At 44.8% G+C, this 25,734-nt stretch overlaps 7 protein-coding genes across 7 annotated transcripts; 3 read left to right on the top strand and 4 right to left on the bottom strand.

Annotated features, from left to right (window-relative positions):
• Positions 1-200: 200 nt before the first annotated feature.
• BDB00DRAFT_805881 (succinate dehydrogenase flavoprotein subunit 1) lies at positions 201-3,092 on the bottom strand. Its single transcript, XM_053122222.1, has 7 exons — positions 2,788-3,092; positions 2,682-2,694; positions 2,501-2,598; positions 2,240-2,407; positions 826-2,119; positions 535-728; positions 201-456 (listed from the first exon to the last, which is right to left on the bottom strand). The coding sequence occupies exons 1-7, from the start codon at positions 2,821-2,823 to the stop codon at positions 310-312; spliced, it is 1,950 nt and encodes a 649-aa protein (XP_052983568.1). The 5' UTR covers positions 2,824-3,092; the 3' UTR covers positions 201-309.
• A 251-nt stretch (positions 3,093-3,343) lies between these two features.
• Positions 3,344-3,673, bottom strand: BDB00DRAFT_785014 (uncharacterized protein; the record flags this gene model as incomplete). Its single annotated transcript, XM_053120510.1, has 1 exon — positions 3,344-3,673. The coding sequence occupies one exon, from the start codon at positions 3,671-3,673 to the stop codon at positions 3,344-3,346; it is 330 nt and encodes a 109-aa protein (XP_052983567.1).
• Positions 3,674-7,125: 3,452 nt separating this feature from the next.
• Positions 7,126-15,956, bottom strand: BDB00DRAFT_868740 (uncharacterized protein; the record flags this gene model as incomplete). The annotated part of the gene is made up of 7 exons (XM_053126504.1): positions 7,126-7,236; positions 7,330-8,215; positions 8,296-9,489; positions 9,578-13,965; positions 14,099-14,382; positions 14,471-15,100; positions 15,275-15,956. The coding sequence occupies 7 exons, from the start codon at positions 15,954-15,956 to the stop codon at positions 7,126-7,128; spliced, it is 8,175 nt and encodes a 2,724-aa protein (XP_052983566.1).
• A 1,272-nt stretch (positions 15,957-17,228) lies between these two features.
• Positions 17,229-19,461, top strand: BDB00DRAFT_23490 (uncharacterized protein). The gene is made up of 9 exons (XM_053116584.1): positions 17,229-17,450; positions 17,553-17,864; positions 17,972-18,069; positions 18,156-18,309; positions 18,378-18,426; positions 18,522-18,809; positions 18,961-18,986; positions 19,067-19,127; positions 19,219-19,461. Exons 1-9 carry the CDS (start codon positions 17,352-17,354, stop codon positions 19,350-19,352), a joined length of 1,221 nt encoding a protein of 406 aa, XP_052983565.1. The 5' UTR covers positions 17,229-17,351; the 3' UTR covers positions 19,353-19,461.
• On the top strand, positions 19,105-19,865 carry BDB00DRAFT_805870 (uncharacterized protein). The gene has a single exon (XM_053122221.1). It carries the CDS (start codon positions 19,570-19,572, stop codon positions 19,792-19,794), a length of 225 nt encoding a protein of 74 aa, XP_052983564.1. The 5' UTR covers positions 19,105-19,569; the 3' UTR covers positions 19,795-19,865.
• A 1,926-nt stretch (positions 19,866-21,791) lies between these two features.
• On the bottom strand, positions 21,792-22,702 carry BDB00DRAFT_785011 (uncharacterized protein; the record flags this gene model as incomplete). Its single annotated transcript, XM_053120509.1, has 3 exons — positions 21,792-22,038; positions 22,295-22,353; positions 22,688-22,702. 3 exons carry the CDS (start codon positions 22,700-22,702, stop codon positions 21,792-21,794), a joined length of 321 nt encoding a protein of 106 aa, XP_052983563.1.
• A 2,273-nt stretch (positions 22,703-24,975) lies between these two features.
• On the top strand, positions 24,976-25,689 carry BDB00DRAFT_805848 (uncharacterized protein). The gene has a single exon (XM_053122220.1). The coding sequence runs from the start codon at positions 25,376-25,378 to the stop codon at positions 25,664-25,666; it is 291 nt and encodes a 96-aa protein (XP_052983562.1). The 5' UTR covers positions 24,976-25,375; the 3' UTR covers positions 25,667-25,689.
• Positions 25,690-25,734: the final 45 nt, after the last annotated feature.

The raw sequence follows: 25,734 nt of genomic DNA, 5'->3' as shown, positions 1-25,734 counted from the left end.
TATGAACCTTAAAGCTTTTCTTTCATACAGCGGCTATCACACACCGTTTTGACCAGCTTATTACATCTATACTCAAACATTGTACTTGCTTGAAACCAGCGATTGCATTAATAATCTTGTGCCACACACTCACGTCCATGCATGGAAAATCTCGGTTGTCAGGCTAAAAGTATAGCCCACTGGTGTAACAATAGATAAGAAATGCCGTTTTTGTAATTGCCGCAACATCAATGCAGTGCCTTTTTTTAATATTTTAGTTGAAGAAAGAAAAGAAAAACAAATTTTTATAGAACGATGCCTTTATGTTGTTTAGTAAACACGAGCGAATGGTGGAACGGGCTTGCACTCGCTCTCATCGAGGGTGTTAGCTTCGACAGCACGGTAGCTAAGCTTAACTTCACCGGTTTCCTGGTCTTGCCATGAGAGGGTATGCTTCATCCAGTTTTCATCATCACGCTAAGGAATATAAGTCAATATTTAAGTTAGTTAAACAGACCTCCTCGTATGAATTAAAAACAAAGGGACATGTCTTACGTCAGGAGTGTCATCACGGGCGTGAGCACCGCGGGATTCAGTGCGGACAGCAGCAGAGTGCATGGTTTGTGAGGCACAAGTCAACAGATTTTGCAATTCAAGAGTCTCGGTCAAATCAGTGTTCCAGATCATGCCACGGTCAGTGACCTTGACGTCGGCGAACGACTTCCAGACCTGGTCGATCTTCACAACACCTAGTAGTTATAATTACCAAGTCCCATAGAGTTAGTACCATGGATAAACGCCCTGTCTGACATCCATGCAAATGATATACGAAGCAAAATTGCATACCTTGATCCAAAGTCTCCTGGGTACGGAAGACAGCGGCATCAGCCTGCATGGTCTTCTGCATAGCCAAACGAATCTCAGCAGTGGTCTTGTTACCGTCGGAATTTCTCAACTTGTCCAAGTTGGCAATGGTGTCAGCACCAGCATCAGCAGCGAAAGGCTTCAAGGGGGTGCCGGGCTCCAAGGTCTCGGCGACGTGATGGGCAACAGCACGGCCAAAGACAACGATATCCAAGAGCGAATTGGCACCGAGACGGTTAGCACCGTGGACAGAGACGGAGGCAGCCTCACCAGCAGCATAGAGGCCAGGGACAACCTCATCTTCACCCTTCTCGTTGACCTTGATAACCTCACCAGTGTAGCGGGTAGGGATACCACCCATGTTGTAGTGGACAGTAGGCAACACAGGGATGGGCTCCTTGGTGACATCAACACCAGCAAAAATGGCGGCGGTTTCGGAAATACCCGGCAGACGCTCCTTCAAGACTTCAGCAGGCAAGTGGTGCAACTGCAAGAAGATGTGATCCTTATCCTCACCAACACCACGGCCTTCCTTGATTTCGACGGTCATGGCACGCGAGACGACATCACGCGAAGCCAAATCCTTGGCAGTAGGGGCATAACGCTCCATGAAACGCTCACCAGCAGAGTTGATCAAGATACCACCTTCACCACGCGAACCTTCAGTGATCAAACAACCGGCACCGTAGATACCAGTAGGATGGAACTGTACGAATTCAAGATCCTGGAGAGGAAGACCAGCACGGGCCACCATGGCGTTACCGTCACCAGTACAGGTGTGGGCAGAGGTACACGAGAAGTAGGCACGACCGTAACCGCCGGTGGCCAAGACGGTCTTGTGCGAGCGGAAACGATGGATGGTACCGTCTTCCATGTTGAGAGCGACGACACCCTTGCACTCACCATCTTCCATGATCAAGTCCAGGGCAAAGTATTCGATAAAGTAGTTGGTGTTGTGGCGCAACGACTGGCCGTACAAGGTGTGAAGAATGGCGTGACCGGTACGATCAGCGACGGCGGCGCAACGGTAGGCCTGACCGCCCTTACCGTACTTCAAACTCTGACCACCGAAAGCACGCTGGTAGATCTTACCCTCTTCAGTACGGGAGAAAGGCACACCATAGTGTTCCAATTCAATGACAGTGTGAGGAGCCTCACGACACATGTAGTGAATAGCATCCTGGTCACCAAGCCAATCCGAACCCTTGACAGTATCGTACATGTGCCATCTCCAGTCGTCCTCGGTCATGTTGCCCAAAGCTGCGTTGATACCACCCTATGCATTTTAGACAAACACGACGTTAATTGATCATATCACCACCACCACGAGCTTGTGTACCTTTTTCCCCCTTCTCCCCCTCTTCCTGCCTATCACATGTTCTTTCGTTTTCGTTACCTGAGCAGCAACAGTGTGGGAACGCGTGGGGAAGAGCTTGGTGATACATGCCGTGTTGAAACCAGCTTCGGCAAGACCGAAAGCTGCACGGAGACCAGCACCACCAGCCCCCACAACAACAGCGTCATATTCGTGATCGATCACGGGGTACTTGCTAGCAATAGAGCCCTATAACAGAGAGGAAAAAGCAATTCATGTTTTGAATATTTATATTTTGACAGTACGCGTCATACTCTGCTCAAAAGGAATGGCAGCGCTTACAGTGGCTTCCTGTGCACGAAGAGGGTTAGTGGCCATGACCTGCATTGCGGGCTTGGACTGGTGAAGACCACGGATAGCCATACGGCCAGTTGAGGAGCCTAAAGGTATAGCGTGTTAGTATGATTCTAGAGTAGGATGCTGTCAAATGCGAAAAAACGGAAAGCAGTATATGACGACGTACTGGCAGCGCGCGACTATCAAAATAGAGATAACAGGAATTTAGTTACAAGTGTTACTAAGGCATTTCCAAGCACAAAAGAAGACAGCTCTAGATCAGCTATACGTACTGCCGCGGACGAGGTAGATTGCAAGAGTCTCAACATGTTGATTCAAAAAAACAAGCCCAGTACGGCGAAAGAAGAGAGTGGGGAGTGGGGGAAGGTTTGTTTTTTTGTGGAGTAAAGTAAGAAAGGCGCTTGTTGTTGTTTCTCCTACGGAGTCAGAAAATGGGCAGAGACGACCGGGGCAAATAATTGCCACAGCAGCAAATTCACATGCATGCTTCGGAAGCTTGTTTAACTTGATCCTTATTGTTGTATTGCCATAAAAATTTACACAGGAGAGAGAGACAGAGAGAGAGACAGAGAGAGAGAGAGAGAGAGAGAGTAAACAGTATATCTACATATGATATATATATAAAATAACACGATAAATGGTGAAGAGTGGTTACATGATATAAGAGGGGGTGGAAATGCATACTGCTAAGCTATACTAAAACTATACTATATATTATATATACACCCTACAAGAACGCCAGCGCAAAAGAGAGAAAGAAGACAGATAATGTTGCTTATTAAATAAGAATAAGAGATAATAAGAGGAAGAGCATAAGGTATTTGTCGCCTAGTTGAGCCACCATTGCTGCTGCAGCTGTTGTTCCTGTTGTGTAGCCTTGAGTTCCGTTTCGAGCCTTTCGAGTTTGCGTTCCAGCTGCTTCACCTTGAAGAACAGATCGTCGTAGTCAATGAGGATCTCGCGCTGAATGTCGGCAGATCTCGACTGTGTCGGGGCACTTATGCGGAAGACGTTGCGCCTCGAGTGGATCATGACGTGGATGGTTGCACACTCGCCCAAAAGGAATCCAAGTTCGTTTTCAACGGCGTCCAATCGCATTAATAATTGACGTGAGTTGCTAGGCTTTGGAGACAAGATGCCATAAGACGATGGCTCCATGAACGTAAACAATGTGTAATAATAGAATAGCAATGATATATAGATTGGTGAACAGTCGAATTGAGCTTTTACTAAACTACACAGCAACAAGAAGTGATGATAGAGCAGGTGGGGAGTTCTTTTTTTCCAAACATGTCATTGCTAGATACGCCTTTTTATATAGCAGCGCCAGACAATTCAATTTAGAAGGACATCCAAAAAAAACCAGTATAGAAGGGGAGGGTTTGAATAGCTTGGGGGGTGGGAGATGGTAGCAAGAAACAGAGGTATGGTGTAAGGACGCCACAGCAGTAGTGCAACAGTGGCTAATGTAACGCTTGGCATAAAGATGGGATAGATGTATATAGCGCAGTATGTACCATGTAGAGACGATCACGTCAAACAGAAGTAAATTAAGCTTTTTAAGATTTTACCTGATCTAGCGACAGGCCCGTCGTATAGCCCGAAAGAAAATTTACTTGGCTCTCTCTCTCTATTTATTACTAATGCTGGTGCTGGTATTGTCGTAGTAGCTGTGTTAACTGAGAATATACATTGTCCTTAGCAAAAGCAAAATAAACCCTGAGGAATTGGAAAAAAATAAGGAGGGGAGGAGGACATATAGAACAAACTTTGGATGCATGCCTCTTCTCCTTCCCTTTTGATATGTAATTCATATGGTGTGTTTACTCATAGGGAGATGAGGAGGAGAAGTGTTTCTCTGACCCAAGAAAAAAAAGCAAGGTCAACAAAGAGGTCTTACCATGTTTGGAGAGACAGCCGGTCGGCCTTGCTTATATTCAACGTGGCGGCGGAACCGCACCCGCTTTTTTTGCGGAACATAGGCGCTTGTGTCACAATTCTTCGAATCTTGGATTGTTTAATCACATGTAATCTACATCTCCCGCAAAGAACTTGTTATCGTGTTGTGTTGGTGGTAGTTTTTCGCTCTCTTTAGTATATGTCATAGACACGTCGTACGCATTGGCCACAAACATAGTACGTAGCTGGCACCATCTCGCATTTGCCTTCTTGTTGTAGAAATAAGCACAAATTGGCGGTGCCATCCTTCTATGCTACGTACGGACGATGAAACCCAAGAGAACTTGCCCCAACTTTTCTAAAATTAAAAATACTATGCAATCTCACCCTGCATAACGGGTTATCCTGCAGTTCCCTATTCCGTGCTAGAGCATGTAGATCGTCTTTGCACCCAAAATTATCTTCTTCTTCTATTCGTAGCAATAGTATTAACTATTTTGTTCATCATTTTCCTTTTGTTCTATGCTTCATCTCTCGACCCTTTCGCGTTATGTATAATATGCAGCAGCATCACTAGTCATTATCATTCCCACCTAGTGTTGCTTCCGCATACCATCTCAATGATGCTTCCAACTCGTGCGAAGACCACAGACCACCATGCAAAATGCATGCAATATATCGATGGTATGTACTTTAACAGCATTTAATATAATATGGACAGAGCGACACAGCTGAAGCAGCAGCAGTAGCAAAGTACATGGCATTGGGTACACACGAGAATTGCTGTATGCTGTACCTGTATCTTTTTGTATAACCCATATTCGTGTAAAAAGTGGTACTGTACTCGCCAATGTTACATCACAGCTTTTAAAAATAAAAGCATACGCCGATTGCCACGTTACCTGGTGGGCCCCAGTTGTGGAATAGCTCAAGAACATGGAAATGTGTGGGAACATTTGCCTAATTCGGATTTCAAGCCCTTAATGTAGTACACGTTAGTCGTCGAATTCTTTCTGGTGAGCTGGAGAGGGCTAACGAAGAAAGAAGCAAGGAGACAAGGGTTCCTTACGTTAACAGATCATTTGTTGTCATACGAAATGAAAAGGGCACTGAGAGCGGCTAGCCCACTTGTAGCTTAATAAGCAAAACGTTGCACAACAACAGTAACGCTTCTTCCGACGCCACTTTTTCTCATATCAAGAAAAGCGTAGTACTTACGGTGGAGGTAATTTAAATAGCCTGGAATCGGAGACGGTGTTTTTTGAGCCGAACGGGGCCGTTTCAAATAGAAGTTCCTGTCGCTTTCTCCAGCCATATTCTGTTTACACTGACTTTCGGCCATCCTACCCTTTTGTGAAATTATTATATTAGCCACTTTAGTGAGTGGCACAGTTTTGTGCTCTCCTGTTGTTGAGCTTGTTGCCACTTTACTGGCAACAAGTACACCGCGTGCTGCGTACAGCGTACTACATCCTCCACGAGTAATAGACTCTTCTGCTACACTTACGATTTTAAGATATGTACATTAGAAACATACATACACATACCAGTCCACAGCGTTAATTTGGTTCATGCGCCAGGATGTACAATTATCTGCTTCTCTCTTTTATCGAGCACGCATTGCTCCTATTACGCTGATAAGTAACATGAGATTAACACAGCGTCCATGCGACAGGATGCAGCCGTGCGTTTTTGCTTTAGTTCAAATCTGTTTTCTCACAAAGGAAAAAGCGGGGACTTAGTTCATCAGTACATATGTATAATTGTTTCCTTCTGGTTTTATTACTCCTGACATTACTGTATGTAGACAACTCCTGGTAGCAGGGATAATACAATATACAAATGGAATGTGAAAGTTATCTATAGTTCAAATCATTATTGAAGTGTAAAACAGCAGCATAAATGGAAATATATAAATATCATCACAATATATATTGACAGCGATCAATTTGATTTAATAATTGCTACGTAGTATATGATAGTATATGATAGCAGCACAAAACTGAACTGTGTATCATATATGCACAGACAGAAGGACGCTATTGGAAGCATATCTCATGCCAACAGCAGCACAATGCATATTGATATTCAGATCAGGAGAAGGTGAAGCACTTTTGCTACTAAATAGCTCCCAGCAACAAGAAAGACAAAGTAAAGGAGGAGGCACATGTTAATACACGACTAATACTAAGACTGCTATTAAGAACATCCAATATGCAATCTGCACATAATGCTTACAGCAAAATGAGTGGTGCGATATGATGGGGCACCACTAGTATGTAATGTGCGATAATGCGCAGAAAACTCTCAGTTGATATTTTAGCAACGATGTCCGTCTTTTGTCTTTGGTTTGCACACCTTAAATTACACTTAGTTACCCAGATCCCAGATGCACCGTGACGCGGTAGATTTGACTTGCAGCATCTTTGTTTACATGTACACTATATTGAAGAATTAAATATTTGTCTGCATCCGTTGACATTATTGCATAAAAACAACCCCATTGGTTATGAGGGGCAAGCACTGGCCACGATGGACTGCATGCATGAAAATGTCGCGTTACCGATTGTACGGTATTAGGTATATTTTGGGCGTTTTACACACGCTTACACACACACACACACACACTGACTTTGATTATAGTATAGTATATGTACACATCTGCTCGGTGACCAGACCCAGCAGGTTTTATTTTAGGTTTTGTTTTATTATTATTGCTGCTGGTGAGGTGAATCTGTAATGACATGTGCAGAATACGGTGCAAATTTTTTGATTGCTGCTATCAACTCGGGCATGCGCAATGGTTTGGTGACATATTCATCCTGAAAATAAACGAAAGCAGAGAAAATAGATAATTAGCACAGTAGAAAATGAGATGGACGTGTATCGCTGTACTATTTTTTTTATGATCGTACCATTCCCGCATCCAGACATTTCTCTCTATCACCAATCATGGCGTGTGCCGTCAAGGCAATAATTGGGATACGCGCATCGGTACCAGATTCGCTTTCGATACGTCGTATACTTTGTGTCGCTTCAAATCCACCCATAACAGGCATCTGCACGTCCATGAAGATCATATCGAACCGCTGGCTCTCGAATGCCTCGACCGCAAGTTTGCCATTTGATACAATCTTGACATCGTGGCCAAACTTTTGCAGAATACGCAGGGCGAGCTTTTGGTTGACCACATTATCTTCGGCAATGAGGATCTGGAGAGGTTGGATTTTGCCAGAGTCGCTCGGTAACGCGGCATGACTTTCGAGCGCTGGTGATAGTGCATCCATAAGCTCTGCAAGGTTGCGTGGTGAATTAATGTATGCTGTAATGCCAAGGTCGATGCACAGCTTCATGTTGAGCATGTGGATTTCGGGAGCAATGAGGACAAGGGGGGTATAACGTAACGGCATGATTTCGCGGACCTTTTCTGCTTGAGTCATCTTGTCGATAACAACCGTGTCAAAGAATGGCGCGACCTTGCTTCGGTTTGAATACTTGTTGGCAAGTTCAGTGGCTTCCTCGATGCTACCGACACGGAAAGCCGTCAATCCGAGCTGCTCGATCTTTCGAATCACACCCGTGTTGTCTTTCATGCTGTCTACGTAGAGAATGCGTCGTCCTTGGTACCGCGCCATTTTGCCTATCGCTTCCTTGTCACTCACACCTATGCGACGCAGCTTGATGGTAAAGTAGAATTGTGAGCCTCGGCCATACATGGATTCCACCCATAGATCGCCGCCCATAAGTTCCACCAGATGTTTGGAAATAGATAAGCCGAGGCCAGTGCCACCATATTCTCGCCTATACATCAGTTTCAATTAGATTCATTCTTTTGCCAATACAGGTTTAAGTTCATCAACTTTAGTGACACTTAAACTTACGTGGTACTGCCGTCTGCTTGGCAGAACGTATCGAAAATAATGTGCAACTTGTCCTCGTGTATACCAATACCCGTGTCACTAACGCATAATTGAAGCTTTACGTAATCGCCCTCCATTTCCACCACTTTGGTCTCGAGTGCCACCTCACCCTCTGTCGTAAATTTGACGGCATTACCGATGAGATTGGTAATTACTTGGCGAAGGCGGAGCGGATCGCCGATAAGCTGGTCAGGGATAGCCTTGTCCACGTTGTTAATCAGATCCAGCTTCTTTTGGTTAGCCTTGACTGCCAAAGTCTTGAGCACGCTAAATATAGCCGACCGGAGTGAGAACGGAATCGTTTCTACCGTCATTCGACCCGCTTCAATTTTGGAGATATCGAGAATCGCGTCAATAATGGTGAGCAGCGTGTTTGCCAAACTTGACACGATCATGAGATTTTCACGCTGTTGTCGCGTCAGCTCGGTTTCCAGCGTCAAGCCTGTCATGCCAATGATACCGTTCATGGGCGTACGGATTTCGTGGCTCATATTGGCCAGGAACTCACTTTTGGAGCGGTTGGCCAATTCGGCCGCTTCTCTGGCTTGGCCGTTCTTGCGAATCGCGTCGCGCAACGAGGTTACCATCTGGTTAATCTTGGTCTTGAGTGCGTCCATTTCACCTTGTGCTTCAACCGTGATCATCCGTGAAAAGTCGTTCTCAGCAGCAGCTGCGGAAATCTGGGCAAACGCGCGTACTTGCGTGGTCAAGTTGGAGGCCATTGTGTTGACATTGCTGGTGATTTCGAGCCATACACCACCGACACCCTTGACACGTGCTTCGACACCAAGGTTGCCTTCTGTGCCGACTTCGCGTGCCACACGCGTCACTTCAAACGCGAACGAGTTAAGCTGATCCACCATGGTGTTGATTGTGTTCTTGAGCTCGGCAATTTCACCGTGCACTTCGACCTCAATTTTTTTGGACAAGTCACCTTGAGCGACGGCTTTACAGACTGCAGCGATGGCACGAAGCTGATCCGTCAAGTTGCTGGCCATCAAGTTGACGTTATCGGTCAAATCTTTCCAAGTGCCGTCGACGCCTATGATCGCTGCTTGTCCACCCAACATGCCTTCTGTACCGACTTCTCTAGCGACACGCGTAACTTCTGCAGCAAAGACTCGCAGTTGATCTACCATGGAGTTCACAGTATCTCTATTTGGACGTGATAATGTTCTTAGTAATCCATTTCATACACGTGGATCGACCTCCTTCACACACAAAACAAAACATAGTAACCTACTTAAGCTCCAAGATTTCACCTTGTACTTCTACAACGATTTTGCGTGACAAATCGCCCTTAGCAACAGCCGTAGTAACTGCAGCAATAGATCGCACCTGAGTTGTTAGATTACCGGCCATCATGTTGACATTGTCCGTCAGATCCTTCCATGTGCCAGCGACACCTTGCACAATGGCTTGACCGCCCAATTTGCCTTCAGTACCGACTTCTCTGGCCACTCGCGTTACTTCGGTTGAGAATACGCTGAGTTGATCCACCATGTCATTGACAGTGTTCTTGAGATCTAGAATTTCACCGCGTGCTTCAACATGGATCTTCTTGCTCAAGTCGCCGTTTGCCACAGCTTTGGTCACCTCGGCAATGGACCGCACTTGGTTTGTCAGATTGGCAGCCATGATATTGACATTATCTGTCAGTTCGTTCCATGTACCAGCAACACCTTGGACAATAGCTTGTCCGCCGAGCCTGCCTTCAGTACCGACTTCTTTGGACACTCGCGTTACTTCTGACGCAAATATACGTAGTTGGTCGACCATGTTATTGACAATGTTTTTGAGCTCCAGGATCTCGCCACCACTTTCGACTTCAATCTTTTTGCTAAGATCACCCAACGCTACGGCCTTGGTCACCTCGGCAATAGACCGTACTTGATTGGTAAGATTTGCGGCCATGATGTTTACATTGTTCGTCAGTTCGTACCAAGTACCAGCCACGCCTTGCACGACAGCTTGGCCTCCTAACTTTCCTTCTGTGCCGACTTCTTTGGAGACACGCGTGACCTCGGATGCAAAAATACGGAGTTGGTCCACCATGTTGTTGACGATGTCTTTGAGTTCCAAAATCTCACCGCCACTTTCCACCTCGATCTTCTTGCTCAGGTCACCCAACGCTACGGCCTTGGTCACCTCGGCAATAGACCGTACTTGATTCGTAAGATTGGCAGCCATGATATTGACATTGTTCGTCAGTTCCATCCATGTACCGTCAACATTGGGCACCCTGGCCTGGCCACCCAATTTGCCATCCGTGCCGACTTCCTTAGAGACACGCGTGACTTCGGATGCAAAAATTCGTAACTGGTCGACCATGTTGTTGACGATATTCTTGAGCTCCAGGATTTCTCCACCACTCTCAACTTCAATCTTTTTACTCAAGTCACCTAGAGCAACAGCCTTGGTCACTTCAGCAATGGACCGTACTTGATTTGTAAGATTTGCGGCCATGATGTTGACGTTATTTGTGAGTTCGTACCAAGTGCCGGCTACACCTTGTACCACTGCTTGGCCCCCTAGTTTGCCATCCGTGCCTACTTCCTTCGAGACACGCGTGACCTCAGATGCGAAAATACGCAGTTGATCCACCATATTGTTGACGATATCCTTGAGCTCAAGAATCTCTCCTCCACTCTCAACGTCAATTTTCTTGCTGAGATCACCCAACGCGACAGCTTTCGTGACCTGGGCAATGGACCGTACTTGTGTTGTCAAATTACTTGCCATCAAGTTGACATTATCTGTCAAGTCCTTCCATGTGCCTGCGACACCTTGTACCACAGCTTGCCCACCAAGTTTGCCTTCAGTGCCGACTTCTTTGGATACACGCGTGACTTCAGAAGCAAAAACGCGCAATTGGTCCACCATGTTGTTCACTGTGTTTTTAAGGTCCAAGATCTCGCCTCGAGTTTCAACATCAATTTTTTCTGACAAGTCGCCGCGAGCAACTGCTTTGGTGACTTGAGCAATCGATCGCACTTGGGTCGTCAAATTGGCTGCCATGGTATTCACATTGACCGTCAAGTCCATCCAGGTGCCAGCCACGCCATACACTACAGCTTGACCGCCGAGCTTGCCTTCGGTGCCGACCTCGCGCGCAACACGTGTAACTTCAGATGCAAAGACACGTAACTGATCCACCATGTCGTTCACAATGTTCTTCAAGTCCAAGATCTCGCCTCGAGTTTCGACTTCGATCTTTTTGCTGAGATCACCGCTGGCGACAGCTTTGGTAACTTCTGCGATGGATCGTACCTGGGTGGTTAAATTGGCCGCCATGATATTTACATTGTCCGTGAGTTCATTCCATGTTCCTGCAACGCCTTGTACAACCGCTTGGCCGCCTAGTTTTCCCTCTGTGCCGACCTCTTTGGAGACACGCGTCACCTCGGATGCAAAAATTCGTAACTGGTCGACCATGTTGTTGACAATGTTCTTGAGCTCCAGTATTTCTCCACCACTTTCGACCTCAATTTTTTTACTAAGATCACCTAAAGCGACAGCCTTGGTCACCTCGGCAATGGAGCGTACTTGATTCGTAAGATTGGCAGCCATGATATTGACATTGTTCGTCAGTTCCATCCATGTACCGTCGACATTGGGCACCATGGCCTGGCCACCCAATTTGCCATCCGTGCCTACTTCCTTGGAGACACGCGTAACCTCGGATGCGAAAATACGCAGTTGATCAACCATGTTGTTGACGATATCCTTGAGTTCAAGAATCTCCCCTCCACTCTCAACGTCGATTTTCTTGCTGAGATCACCCAACGCTACGGCCTTGGTCACTTCGGCAATCGATCGCACTTGGTTCGTGAGGTTGGCAGCCATGATATTGACGTTGTCTGTAAGTTCATGCCAAGTGCCGGCTACGCCTTGAACAACAGCCTGACCACCAAGCTTGCCTTCAGTGCCGACCTCTTTAGATACACGCGTTACCTCAGAGGCGAATATACGCAGCTGGTCGACCATGTTATTGACAATATTCTTGAGTTCGAGCACCTCGCCGCCACTTTCGACTTCAATCTTCTTGCTCAAATCACCCAATGCCACGGCTTTAGTCACTTCAGCGATGGACCGTACTTGGTTCGTCAGGTTGGCTGCCATGATGTTGACGTTAGCCGTGAGCTCATGCCATGTACCAGCCACACCTTGCACAACGGCTTGACCGCCCAGCTTTCCTTCTGTGCCGACTTCCTTAGAGACACGCGTGACCTCGGATGCAAATATACGAAGTTGGTCCACCATGTTGTTGACAATATTTTTTAGCTCTAGGATCTCGCCGCCACTCGCGACTTCAATTTTCTTGCTAAGATCGCCGTTTGCCACTGACTTGGTGACTTCGGCAATGGACCGCACCTGGGTTGTCAAGTTGGTGGCCATCTGATTGACATTATCAGTGAGGTCCATCCAAGTTCCGTCGACATTGGGCACCATGGCCTGGCCACCTAATTTGCCATCCGTGCCCACTTCCTTGGCGACACGTGTGACTTCGGCAGCAAATACGTTCAGTTGATCCACCATACTATTGACCGTGTTTTTAAGATCCAAAATTTCACCCCGTGTTTCGACGTCAATCTTTTTCGACAAATCGCCCTTGGCAACGGCTTTTGTTACCTGGGCAATGGATCGTACTTGGGTTGTCAAGTTGGCGGCCATCACATTGACGTTGTCGGTCAGATCTTTCCATGTGCCGCTGACGCTTGGAACGATAGCCTCACCGCCGAGTTTGCCTTCAGTGCCGACTTCACGGGCCACACGCGTTACTTCTGATGCAAACACACGCAATTGATCCACCATGTTGTTAACAGTGTCCTTGAGATCAGAGATTTCGCCGCTGACGTTGACCATGACCTTTTTGCTGAGATCGCCGTTGGCAACAGCTTTGGTAACCACGGCAATACTTCGTACGTGTGTAGTCAGGTTGGTTGTCATAGTATTGACATTATCGGTCAAATCCTTCCAGGTACCACCCACATTGGGTACATGTGCTTGGCCGCCGAGTTTACCATCGGTGCCGACTTCGCGTGCAACACGCGTCACTTCAGTCGAAAAGACGCTAAGCTGGTCCACCATGTCGTTCACGGTGTTTTTCAAGTCCAGGATCTCACCGTGTGCTTGCACTTCAATCTTTTTGCTCAAGTCGCCCATCGCAACGGCCTTGGTCACTCCAGCAATGGATCGCACTTGGGTGGTCAGATTGGCAGCCATGGTATTCACATTATCTGTCAGATCTTTCCAAGCACCGCCCACATCCTTGACGACAGCTTGTCCGCCAAGCTTACCCTCGACGCCGACTTCGAGCGACACACGCCTGACTTCAGCCGAAAACAGAGTCAGTTGGTCAACCATTTTATTCATTGTGTCCTTGAGTTCGAGCACTTCTCCTTGGGCATTCGCAGTAACTTTTTTGCTCAAGTCACCCTTTGCTACGGCCTTGGCGACTGCGGCAATATCACGCACCTGGCCGGTGATCTTAAAGGCCATCATGTTGACATTGTCTGTCAAGTCCTTCCAGGTACCAGCCACATCCTTGACGATGGCTTGACCACCCAGTTTGCCATCTGTGCCCACTTCAAGTGACACACGCGTAACCTCAGTTGCAAAGGTAGATAACTGTAATGTGTAATGCATACATGCAAAGGGACAGAGAAATGACGGCGATTATTAAACAACCGCCCTCATATTAAGCACACACGTGTTTGCGGCACTTTTTTTTTTTGTTGAGCAAGCAGAAGAGTTGCCATACCTGGTCGACCATGGTATTAATTGTGTTTTTCAAATCCAGCATTTCGCCCTTGACTTCAACCGTAACTTTCTCGGTCAAGTCACCACGTGCGACAGATTTCGAGACCTGTGCAATGTCCCGCACCTGGTTCGTAAGATTGGCTGCCATCGTGTTGACATTGTCCGTGAGCTCTTTCCAGATGCCATCAGCGCCAGCAACGGTTGCTTGAGCGCCTAAGCGACCTTCGGTACCGACGTCGTGTGCCACACGAGACACTTCGGATGCAAAAAGATTAAGTTGGTTGACTTTTTTTGGAAGTTAAGAAAAGTTAGTGTTACGAAGCTAAAATAAACTTTTTCTCTTCAGCTTCACTGGCAGCTTTTTTATACTTACCCATAGTATTAAATGTGTTTTTCAATAAAAGCGTCTCACCCTTGACAGGCACAGTCATGGCTTTGCTGAGATCACCGCGGGCAATGGCGGTGGAGACATCAGCAATATCACGGACTTGTTCGAGATGGCTACGGGTCATGCTGTTGAGATTGAGGATAAAATCACGCCAGACGCCTTTCATTTCGCGGTCGCAGCGTGCTTGAACTCCGAGTTTTCCTTTGACGGCAGTTTCGTGCGAGACGTACATGGCCTCATCTGCTAGGCGCTGCAGACGGTCGGTCATGGCGTTGACAGCCTCCTTGAGCATGTTGATGGGCGATGACGGGTGAACAGGGCCAGAGACACAGCGTTCGTGGTTGCAGGTGATACGCTGGTCCAATTTGCCGGCAAAGACATTGGAGGCAACTTTGACAGCCTGCACAACGCAGTCGGGACAGACAATGTTATCGGCGCTTGTTTGAACGGTAGCAGCTGGGAAAGACATGAGCGGAGGCGACGAGAGTGTTCCAAAAAACACAGGATATGCGTTTGAGGTTGAGGCGGCAATTCCAAAGGGCGGTGTCATGGAGGGCGATGGTGTCAGTGAGGCACCAGCAGGAGGCGTTCCGGAGGCAGAGTGGGTCGTGACAGCTACAACAACAACAGCAACACACGGTCATGTTCGTAATGTGTTTATACACACAAAAACAACAACAACAGCAACAACAGGAATTCTCTTATTAATAAAAACATCCCGCGGTCTTTTCTCACTCCTCCTCTCCCTTGGCAAAACGTTGTTACAGAAAATATTTTTGAAATATTTACAAAAATAGCCGGTAGGCGTAGTGGCAGTTGGCATAGAGAGCATGGGGCTTCGGTTGTGGGGTTGCATTTTCTCAAGCAACGACGAGTCTCTGATGGTGGAAATGCCATCTTCGGGTGTCATGGCAACTTTCTTCGTAGTAGCAGTAGCAGCGGTCGTGTTGTTATTATCGGCATGATCTGGTTCCTGATCGGATTTAGTCGTAGCGGGTTTTGATGTAGTTGTGGTAGTAGGCGTCGGTGATTGCTGTTGATCGTTATTGTTACGGGTGGTGTTGTTCAAATTGTTTTTTGATACTGCAGATGCGTTCTTGTCATCATCGCCTTGAGCACCCGTCAGCAGCTGATACTGCTGTTGTATCGCGATGCGGTATCTAAGGTTATCTGTTTCTAGCATCAGCTGATACTGGGCTATTCTTTTCAATGCAGCATCCAACGTGCTGGCTAGCTCGGCATCAGCCGGTTGCAAGTTGCCTAGGGTATCACGAGTAAGCTGTTTGCTGAGGCAGTGATCAAGATGACGTTGGTCGAGATCCTGAATGATGTCGCGCACGTAATCTAATACGGTGGCGCTCATGGTGACGGAATTAGATTGCTGTTGTTGTTGCTGCTGAGGGGATCTCTCTGTCGGTGAACAGAATTTCTTGGAGTCGTGTGAATGATTGTCGTCTAATGAGCGTTTCATAACCACTCAGGTTGTGGCTAGAAAGAACGGGAATCGCAATAAAGGATAGGTTTAAAATAGGAACAGGGAGCGAGTGACAACACGTAATTAATGAAGTATTGGATTGTATGCGTGCTGTATATGAGGTGTATATGTGCGAGATACGTAAGTAAGGGAAAGGCGGTCGTATGAAACAGATGAAAAGGTGGCGGATGGGTGGGGGAGGAGGAGGAGGAGGATGACAATATTAAAAGCTAAAGGCAAACTATAAGGGCAGATGAAGAAAAAGTACGCTACTGGTGCTCTTCATGCAATGGTACGACCGATTGAAGTAGTATGCAATTTGCCCTTTGAGATAAAGAAAGAAAGAAGGAAAGAGAGAAGGGAAAGAAAGAAAAGTATAAAACGGGGTTCAGCTGGTGCTACGCCGAGTTGTCTTGACACTACCCACTCCACTCCACTCTCTCACTCTCTTCTTTTTTCCTGCACGACTGTTACAGCGTTTTGACCTCTGAGAATGAATTGTTTTATTTTGCTGTTTCATATCAATAAGAACTACCTAGTGCACGTAGCAAGAACAAGGCGGAGTGGTAACATTCGAAACATCTAGGCGCTCACGCTAGCAGCATAGCGATAGCGGTAGTAGATAGTAGTAGCAGTATGGCAAGTACTTTAGCAACAAAGAAATAACAAGGCGAGCAAGGGGGTTATCGCTACTATTTGATCTTGTGACGCTTAACGCAGAACAAAATAAACAGCTCAGCAGACGAACGGAAGACGCTTGCCTGGGTACCTAAGCTTATCCGATGACTCTCTTGCGGAATAATGAGCATCAACCATCATTTTTCCCTGGCGTACATCTCTATCGAGGCTACATGCAGCAGAGAAACAGGGCAGCATTATTTTAGATTCGGCGTTGCCTATACTAGAAAGCTGCTATAATGGATCTATCAAAAAAAGAGCAATCGTGCATATAAAACACAATGTTGTGCTCTTATTGTTGTTTGTTTTGTTGCCATTGTCGACGATCTCCTGGACTGTTTTGATAAAGAGAGAAAGAGAAAGAGAAAGGGTTGAGTACGCTGCCTCGTCGTCATCATCATCATCATCATCATTCTGCATGATTTGTTTCATCGTCTTCTGCCGCTCCAGCTTTTTACATTATGGCGGGTCCGTTATATTAGAGCAGTGCCACAGTGCCACATTAGCCCATATTAAACCACACTATACAAGAAAAGCATGGCTTTACTATATAAGGTTTGGCGTCCCTTCCGGATGCAACTTCAACCCTTCCCCCTTTAATTTCTGTATGTACTCGTCGTCATTAGGGTGAGGGAAAAAAGTCTTGGCTGTGCTGTCCCCAATTGTGGACGCCCTCTCTTTTTTGTTGTGCTCACTTACTTTACCTTGTTTTGAATGGCGAAACGTCAAGAAACACAATCACGGCCCCAAGAACAACTGCTGTCCGACAATAATAAAACACCAAGCTTTGCTTTCCGTATCCTTCAACTATCGGTAAACCAATAAAAAGGGGGAGAAAAAGAAAGAGCGAGAGAAAAATCCAGCAACCGAATAGGTCGGTTCATTTATTCCGACTTAAACAACTACTCTACCTAGTGGGCGCGTGTAAAAGTCTCAAGAGAAACGATCGTCTATACAACCGCCATTGCCATTTCAACTGTTCTTGGAATCATACTCGAAGCATTCATTGCAGTTGCTCATGAAGACGCTACTCGGAGTGTTTGGCGGTCTATCGGCGACGATGGTTTAGGGCCCAATTCACCATTAAGTCGTCCGGACGAATCTGGCAACAGCTACATGTCTGTTTTGATCAGTTTAAAGCGACTCAAGGATGAAAACGTCTTTTTCGTTCTATTTCATGTATTTCAGTTTTACCTTGGTATTGACGCTGTAAGTGTTTGTATTGTTGTATGTGTTTTGATCTGCGCGGTGGTGATGATATGGATGGCGGCGACGGCGGCGCACGTACATATTCTCTAAATCCTTTCCCCCTTTCCTCCTTGAATTACATGTAGATTGTGCGGCAGAGTATCATTCAATTGATGGCGCATGCTGCTAACCAGCTCATCTGTGTGATCTTGGCGCTCGTCCAACTGAGCGAGACACTGAAATGGTAAATGGTCTTTTTCGATCTGTCAACATAGTAAAAGCTCGGATATGGTAAAGCTCGGAGTTGATGCTAATTATGGAAATGAACAGGAACGGCAGTGTGGATTCCGTGGACGAAACAACAGGCCAAACAACGGACCGTAGTGCTTTCGGCAAGGCACTTCGGTTTGAGATAGCTTTAGCCGCATTGATGGCCGTTTTGACCGTCATTTTTACCTTTTTATGCGTCAAGCTATTACGTCAGGTATTACAGCTATTTTTATCCTTTTTGACCATGTGTGTTTACTAACATCAAGCTTCTTAAATGCACAGTTTGGATGGAATGTCTACAAACGATTAGGAGCCGATCCAAGACTTCAAGGTAACCAAATATTAGCTAGATATTAAAGCTTCTTTTTCATGTGGTCTGCTGCGATAAAGACTCCAGCTAACTTTTGGGTGGTCTTGAACAAATAGCACGATTTCGCCAATGCCAAGTGTTTTTGCTCAATCTCAAGCTGGACGGCTTTTTCCATGTTGTTTTCTCTATATTTTGGATCGTTGTCATGACGCAAGAGGGATACCACCGTGGTAGTGCCGCTGCTATCACCTGGTACGTGCTACATTTTATTCTCACCATCATCCAGATCCCGTTTCCCTTTATTGCACGGTATGGCATCGTCACAGAAAAACCTCGGTTCATGGTTGCATTTTTGGTTGTCCACGGACTCCTTGCTGTTGATTTTATAATTATACTGCAACAAAGTTCGTCATCTTGGGCATTTTGGGTTATGGCAGGTAAGCTTGGTTAAATCAAGTAAAAATGGAATACTCACTTTTCTAGTGTGTACGACGCATAAGACACATCTGACTGACGTATATGCAATATATATTGATGTGTGCGTATATATTTTAGTGTGCCTGGCAATCATCCTGTCCATCGTAAGTTAGATCTTTTAATTTAAAAGAAAGGTCAAATATCACCGCATGCTTTGATCAGAACTTAACCTCTTTTGATTTAGACTACTATTGTCTTTGGAAGTTTGGTTACACATAATTTCGGACTAGGATTAAAGCCGTATGGTAGGACTAAATTGCGTTTAACTGTACCTTATGTTGTGCAATCAATCGCAAGGAAAGTAACAGAAAACAAACATTACTGCCTTTTTTATAGTACAACGAATGTTTGACAAAAACTATCGTTACAAGTTCGATCCAGGCGCCAATCCGACTTTTATCAACTATGGCTCGTCAAATCAACGCGAAAGCTCATGGGTTATTGACGAAGATGATGAATCAATTGCATAATCCACCACCGCTAAACAGTGTTGGTGTTTCGGGACAATAATCAGAGTCAGATGTCGCCAACAAGTTTCTTTCTACATTTTATGGACTCAAGCTATCATTAGTATTGGTATGGAACCCGTTCAAGGTGTGTAACAGATTGATAAGGTCTAATGAAGCTAAATGACACTTTTGTCATCGGTGGGGTTGCTACAAACTGTGATGTTCGCTTTGCTAAATTATGGCTGATCCTCGTCGTTTATTATATATTAGCATTTTTTTCGTCAAGTATATATTCTTCTGGAAAGCAATTAGTGGGATCTACAGGATCTGCTATAAAGAAGTTAATAGGATCACGTTTTGTCATTTGATCTCCCCGGCACATATAATATCATTAATTATACTCTTACGTAGTACAGTTTTTAAACTTTCTATCTCAATCGACTTATGTATATATCATCTTTAATACCATAGCACACGGAAAACAAGTTACATATTTTTAAAATATATAAAAGACTTTTTATTCATCGTCATTAACATATAAGTTGCAAATACCAAGGGAGTGCTATTCTATTAGAGGGCAACATAATGTGTAGTAGCCTGATGCTATCTTAATAGCGAATCAAAAATCAGGATCTACCGTCCGCCAGCAAGTACACATGTTCTTTGGGACGCTTAATCTTGCGTATGTAACTTAGTTGACAATTCCAGGAGAACAAACGTGCCTGATCACAGCAAGTGTATGCTTAGAAACAACTTTTTTAAAACTAAGGAAACGTTATTATTTATCACTATTGGATAAAATACAACAAATTAGTTTGAATAGATTGTTCCTCATAAAAAATAGCTTTTAAAGCCATCCATTAGCTCAGTTGTGAATACAACCAGTGCTGCCGGATTGGATGCCATAGAACAAGCAGTCCGACAACGAAAACATCGCTGCCAGTGGATCTAGCAGCTATTCGCAACATATACGATAGCCAAAATAAGATTACAATGCGGAAATTGAGCACTGGAAAAGTAGTGGAGTTTGCGCTGAGATGTACAGCCGAACACTATGTGATTCGCAGTTCATTTTCTCGTCGAAATAACGGTACAATTAATGAGCTCACATATTCATATATATATATAGCCCTGAGCATTCATCTATACTGGGTAGCAATCACCCAGTGTGGCTCAACAATATAATTATTTCACCAAGCAAGAAATGGATGAGATATATTATACTTTCATAAGTTGTGTTCTTGTAAGACTTTGCAAACAAAGACAACGGTCTTGGCGGATATATATGCTCAAAACAGATTGAAGGAACATGTTAAATTGAATTGAGACAGGGGATAAGGTTATTTATACTGCGTTCCTTTTGCGTTTATTAGGTGTTTGCTTCTACTTGGTGTTAGAACTAGCGCTTATGCAACTCCTGTATTTTGCATCCATTTCAAAAAAGCGTATTCAAAAGCGTAGCGTTGATTTGGGTTAGTATATCAACTTTCTGGCACGGAACACCTGTAGATCCTTTTTTCCTTGCTTCTGTTTTTGTCGCTGATTTCTGCGGCGACAGTTCAGGTACTACATCTGCCACAAAAGTAAGCGGAGCTGCCTTGCAGTTGTGAAACATTCATGCACTGCTTGGAAACGACACCCAAGACAATGACAGGCAACTTCTTTAAGTTCGAAAACTTCTTTCTCTATAGCTCTTTTGATGAAAGATGCACAGTAGCAATATCATAAGAGATTAGATGACGTTACTGCGGGGCTGAATTTCTGTGACGTGTTTTTTTAGCGCGTATTTTCCAGTGTGTGCTCTGCACCTTCACCTGCAAAAAAGTGCTTGCTCTGCACCAAATCAACATCTCACAAAGTGTACAAAACAGCAATCAACAGTTGTAGCCCGCAAAACGACAACAAGTATGTATAAAGAGATTTCGTAGCTTTAGCACTTGTTAGCACTTTTGAAATAGAAACAAACGTTAATCATTATGGCATTTACTTTCGTTTTCAAGCATTTATAACTGGCTTTTTTTTGCAATAGAAGCCCGGTTTGCTCGAAACATTGCCATTGAGCTTTGCTTCACACAAGAGCCTTCCGAAAGTCTGGGGTACGACTCAAACTGCCCCTGATCAACGTTAAAAAACGTTAGGTAAGAGACGCAGAACACTTTTGAATGGTTGCTTTCTCTTCAATCTTAATTTCTGTAAATTCTGATAACATGTTCTCAATAATTATTTTTTTTCTTTCTTTTCCATGATTGCAGGCACGCGATGCTGCTTGGGATCACTTGTTCGCTCCCTTTTACTTTTTCTTTTAGGCATCTCATGTCAGCAGACTGCCCAAAGTGTGCAGCGAGCGTGCGGGTTTGAGGGTTGGCCGCCTTTGGATCTGCTGTGCATGGCGGGCTGACATGAGCATGCCTAGTGGTCCTAAACCGTAACCGGCTCCAAGTATATGCCCTCTACGAGTATTCAGAGTAAGAGAGGACGAATCCCTACTTGTCCGGCGACCAGTGGCTGCGAAGCCTTTCTTTTTATCTTATTACCAAGAGCTCCAAGTGTGGCTAGTCCTGCATCTCTGACCGTGGCTGGCTGCTCCTGGGGCATTCTTACACCATCAAGGGAACCTTCTGCTGTTTGAGTTACTCGCGTAGTTGTGTACTCCCAAGTGGGTTTGTGGACGCTGGGGAAGGGCTTGCCTCTCAGTTTGGAACTCTCTCTGCGATCTTTGTTTATTATATTCACCTTTTTTTTACACCCTCTTCTTGTTGAACGATGACGCGGTCCCGAGCAGCGGCGCGTCTTTAACTGCGAGGGCTGTCGTCTGGTGGACTTATCAACGAAGAGAGCAGGTATCATGGAAAACGGGTAGGGTGGATGGAGTGGGGTGATATGCTAGTTAAACGAAAATTACGCTTGCGTGGTTTTCTCTTTTTCTTGTAGTAGCAGGAACCGCACCTTTCGACAAGTGTTACGTTTGGCTGGACAGCGAAAAGTTGATGTGTACTGGGCCGCCATGCTGGCGAACGCGGGGCTAATTAAATCCGTGTCGTTAAAGTAAGCGTGTGTGCCGAGTAGTGGATGGGGTGCGGGGTAGTGTGGGCTAACATGTTCCTCATTGTGAAATCAGAAGTGATTGACTATTCCTTGATAATGTAGGCGCTTGATACTTAATGCTTCCACGTCGTCAAAAAATAAATGTTTATAACTTGATGCTCTTTGAAATTTCAAAGTCTTCTGAAGGCTTTTATAAACAATAAATTACCATCTTGGATTTTCATACGCGTGCTTGATGTTGCCTTGTTTTTACACGATACGTTCATCTTGTTTATTATATGTATATTAAAGTGGTCGAATGAATCACATACATTGACAAAAGACATACTATCAGAATGTTTTGTTTCTTTAGAACATTGTAAAAGTGGAAAGTGAGCGATAGTGTCGATCAGGACAAAGGTCCTTAGCTCTTTTGAGCGCGCGGATATGCTTATCTGGATAATCTGGCTTTTTATAAGTCCCCAGTGTCACGGAAAGCGTGTATCTAAGCTATCGGTCCCTCTTGTCTCGGATCAGGTGCCTGCCCATCTCTACTGGTTGATACAATTCAATTCATCAGCTGCCTGAGACATATCGTTGTCTTGATCGGAGAAAAAAGAAGATGCGATTCTTGATGTGGTGCAGTCTAAAGGATATCGTAAGAGTAGCGATGTCTCTACGTCCCACCAATGGATGAATCTTAGTCAGGTTAACTCCTGACGTTCAGACACAGGGTCTGTTAAAGAAAAATTGCAAGAGTGATGGGGATATCTGTTGATTAAAGCAGTCGGTTGAAGATTACATACTAGCGAAAATATGAAGGATATCATAGCGATAATTGTTGCGAGCAGAAACAGATTGTGGGTTTTGGGAAAGAGGGTCTTTATTACAACTTATCACGTAGTCAATCCAAGTTCAATATCAAAGAACTATATGGATCGCACAATAATTAGACTATCTGCTAATTTTTTATTGACAACAACGTGTATCCGAAATAATTTGCTATACATAAAGCAATAAAGTAATGAAACTGCTGACTATGTAGTGATAAGAAAACTCTTGGTTGAGCCATAAAAGAGCAGTAATGCTGTACTGATCTGTGTTAACTCGGTAATCTCAAAGTCGCTACGTTCATGTTTTAGATTTGAGTCAGTGGAGTGATGTACCGTTCTCTCTCTTGCAACTCACTAAGAACGTTCTGATGAACGACAGATTTCTTTATTACAAAATGACAGCAGCCTAAACCAAGCAAACTATTCTGACAGTCAAAAACATTTCATGATGTGCTGTTGATGGAACCCATTACAAAAGAAAAAGGCCGCAGTCGCTGTACCTACGATCCCCGCTGAGGTAGTCGATTATCTCAACCGATATAAAGGCTTGGTACTGTATCTACACGGCTTCCTAACAAAAGTAGTTTGGTGTGTTAAACATTGACTTATATATGTTTATATATTCAGGTAACTTTAGAGGGTATCTTCGCCGTAGCAAAGTACGAGCAGTTCCACCCATTGCAGGATCCTTAGCTCCATTGGGCACACAAAACCATCTCCAGAACACTTGATCAATTTTTCTACAAGTATCTGCCAGTGACCGGCTTACATTGAGAGAGATATCTAGCATCACGTCTGGGGCTTTGTCAAGGAATCAGTTTTTGACGTGTCAAACTTCAAAGTGCGAGGGTAAGGTAGTTCTATAATATTGAATATGCATCAACTAGAAACTATCATTAACGTAGAGGCGAAAAGACGAGCGCCGCCTCACATTAGATCATGCGGGATTTTTGAAATGTCTTGCAGGACTGAAAAATGCAAAAGGCTCAAATTTCCGAACGCTCGCTTACGGGGAATGTGTTTGGGGCCTAAGTCCTCAGGGAAGACGCGACAAGCCTTTTGTCTATGGCAGCAACAAATTATGTCTATGCTGAAGCAGGTGCCGTGCAGGTATCAGCCAGCTTGAAAGGTCTAGTCGAAAGCGAATTGGTTCGCCCAAAAAATGAGGGAAATGCTATGTAAGCTTGCCACTGGCAGCCCGACCAAACTACACAGTATGATGACTTGTGGCTTCAGATTTGCGGGTGATTTGTTAATTCTGTCTTGTACATATGGTTCACATTTTTCATCTATCATTATAATCAACTTTAGGGACTGAAAATGACATGTCTTGTCATCAACTGTCCCGCCGGCCATATAATTCGCTGACAACAATGGGACCTCTGGACATTCCAAACGATTCACGAAACTTGGTTTCTTATATGACCACCTTGATCAATACCACTTGGCAGATCGAGACAATAGTGAAGTCAAGTATCGACATCGCTACTGATAACACCAATCTCTTTGTTTCCACTCTTGACAAGCTGACACCAACATGCCCGATTCTTACCGCTTATACTTACCAGCTGACCCCAAATAATAGAAAGACAATTAGTAGATCGAACCGACCTTGAGGCTATCTCTTCTGCACAGTATGTACATCTTATCCCTCATATCCTCATATCTCTTTCATTATGATGTTCGTATAAATCCCTTGTATATACATTTCACTTTCTCGCTGCACATTGACATAAACATAAAGTTTCTTTGAAAATATATATCGCCTTTATTTTCAACAAACGGTGTCCTCTTTGTATCCTTGCAGTAATACATATAAATTAATTGACTTTATTATTGGGTAGAAATTTTAGAGCAAGAACTCGAAGAGCCTGGCTTTTCGCTTTACGTAATTCTCAAAGCCGTTGGTAAGAAGAATAAATAATCTTCCTCATCACAAGACTTAGCTGTGTTGATAGCATTGCTGCTGCGATTGCGCCGTCCTATTCCTAGCGTCAGGGAAGGGCAGGCTTCATTCGACCCTACATATACCGTTATCACACGATATGCACTTTGATCATAACATTTTGTGCTAGTACAACGAGGAGACCAACAATAATGTGCTAGAAAAGAAGCTTTCAGGATTGGACATTAGACGGGACCTCAGCAGCCTAGCAAATTACTTTGAAAAAAGGTGTAATTCGTGATATGAATCCAAAAACACTTGATGGTTCAAGATGGATTTATATGGTGCGTGTCATGCGGACTTGGCTGTGCTGGTTTTTGTTACCCAAAGGTCCGGCAGCTAGGCTTGCCGCTTCTATGATAATCGCTGCCCACACTGACCCATGCATTCAGAGTGGATGTTGCTCTGAATTTCCGAAACTTTATGTATATGTTACGTTTGCTCAACAAGAAGAGGGTGAAGGTGTTATACCAGATCTAACATTTTCTTTGAGGTGTATCGTCAGCCTTGTTGCTCTTTTGTTGTCACGATGAAAATGGTCTTCCTGTCAATTTATGTATGGCGGGTGTGATATCCCGAGCTGGGTAAAGTCCCAAGCCAG

The sequence above is a fragment of the Zychaea mexicana genome (assembly GCF_025766255.1).
Source record: "Zychaea mexicana strain RSA 1403 chromosome Unknown BDB00scaffold_10, whole genome shotgun sequence".
NCBI classification, from domain to species: Eukaryota; Fungi; Mucoromycota; class Mucoromycetes; order Mucorales; family Lichtheimiaceae; genus Zychaea; species Zychaea mexicana.
The sequence above is the reverse complement of the archived record's forward strand: the minus strand, read 5'-3'. Positions and strand labels throughout refer to the sequence as shown.

Excerpts from the sequence above, each read along its gene's own strand:
- BDB00DRAFT_805848 (XM_053122220.1), top strand. The coding sequence starts at position 25,376 with ATGAATCCAAAAACACTTGATGGTTCAAGATGGATTTATATGGTGCGT.
- BDB00DRAFT_805870 (XM_053122221.1), top strand. The coding sequence starts at position 19,570 with ATGGCTGATCCTCGTCGTTTATTATATATTAGCATTTTTTTCGTCAAG.
- BDB00DRAFT_23490 (XM_053116584.1), top strand. The coding sequence starts at position 17,352 with ATGGCGAAACGTCAAGAAACACAATCACGGCCCCAAGAACAACTGCTG. Across the intron at positions 18,070-18,155 it reads CTGAGCGAGACACTGAAATG|GAACGGCAGTGTGGATTCCG; the intron begins GTAAATGGTCTT and ends GGAAATGAACAG. Across the intron at positions 18,987-19,066 it reads TGGCAATCATCCTGTCCATC|ACTACTATTGTCTTTGGAAG; the intron begins GTAAGTTAGATC and ends CTTTTGATTTAG.
- BDB00DRAFT_805881 (XM_053122222.1), bottom strand. The coding sequence starts at position 2,823 with ATGTTGAGACTCTTGCAATCTACCTCGTCCGCGGCA. Across the intron at positions 2,408-2,500 it reads TTCGTGCACAGGAAGCCACT|GGCTCTATTGCTAGCAAGTA; the intron begins GTAAGCGCTGCC and ends TCTCTGTTATAG. Across the intron at positions 729-825 it reads CCAGGAGACTTTGGATCAAG|GTGTTGTGAAGATCGACCAG; the intron begins GTATGCAATTTT and ends TATAACTACTAG.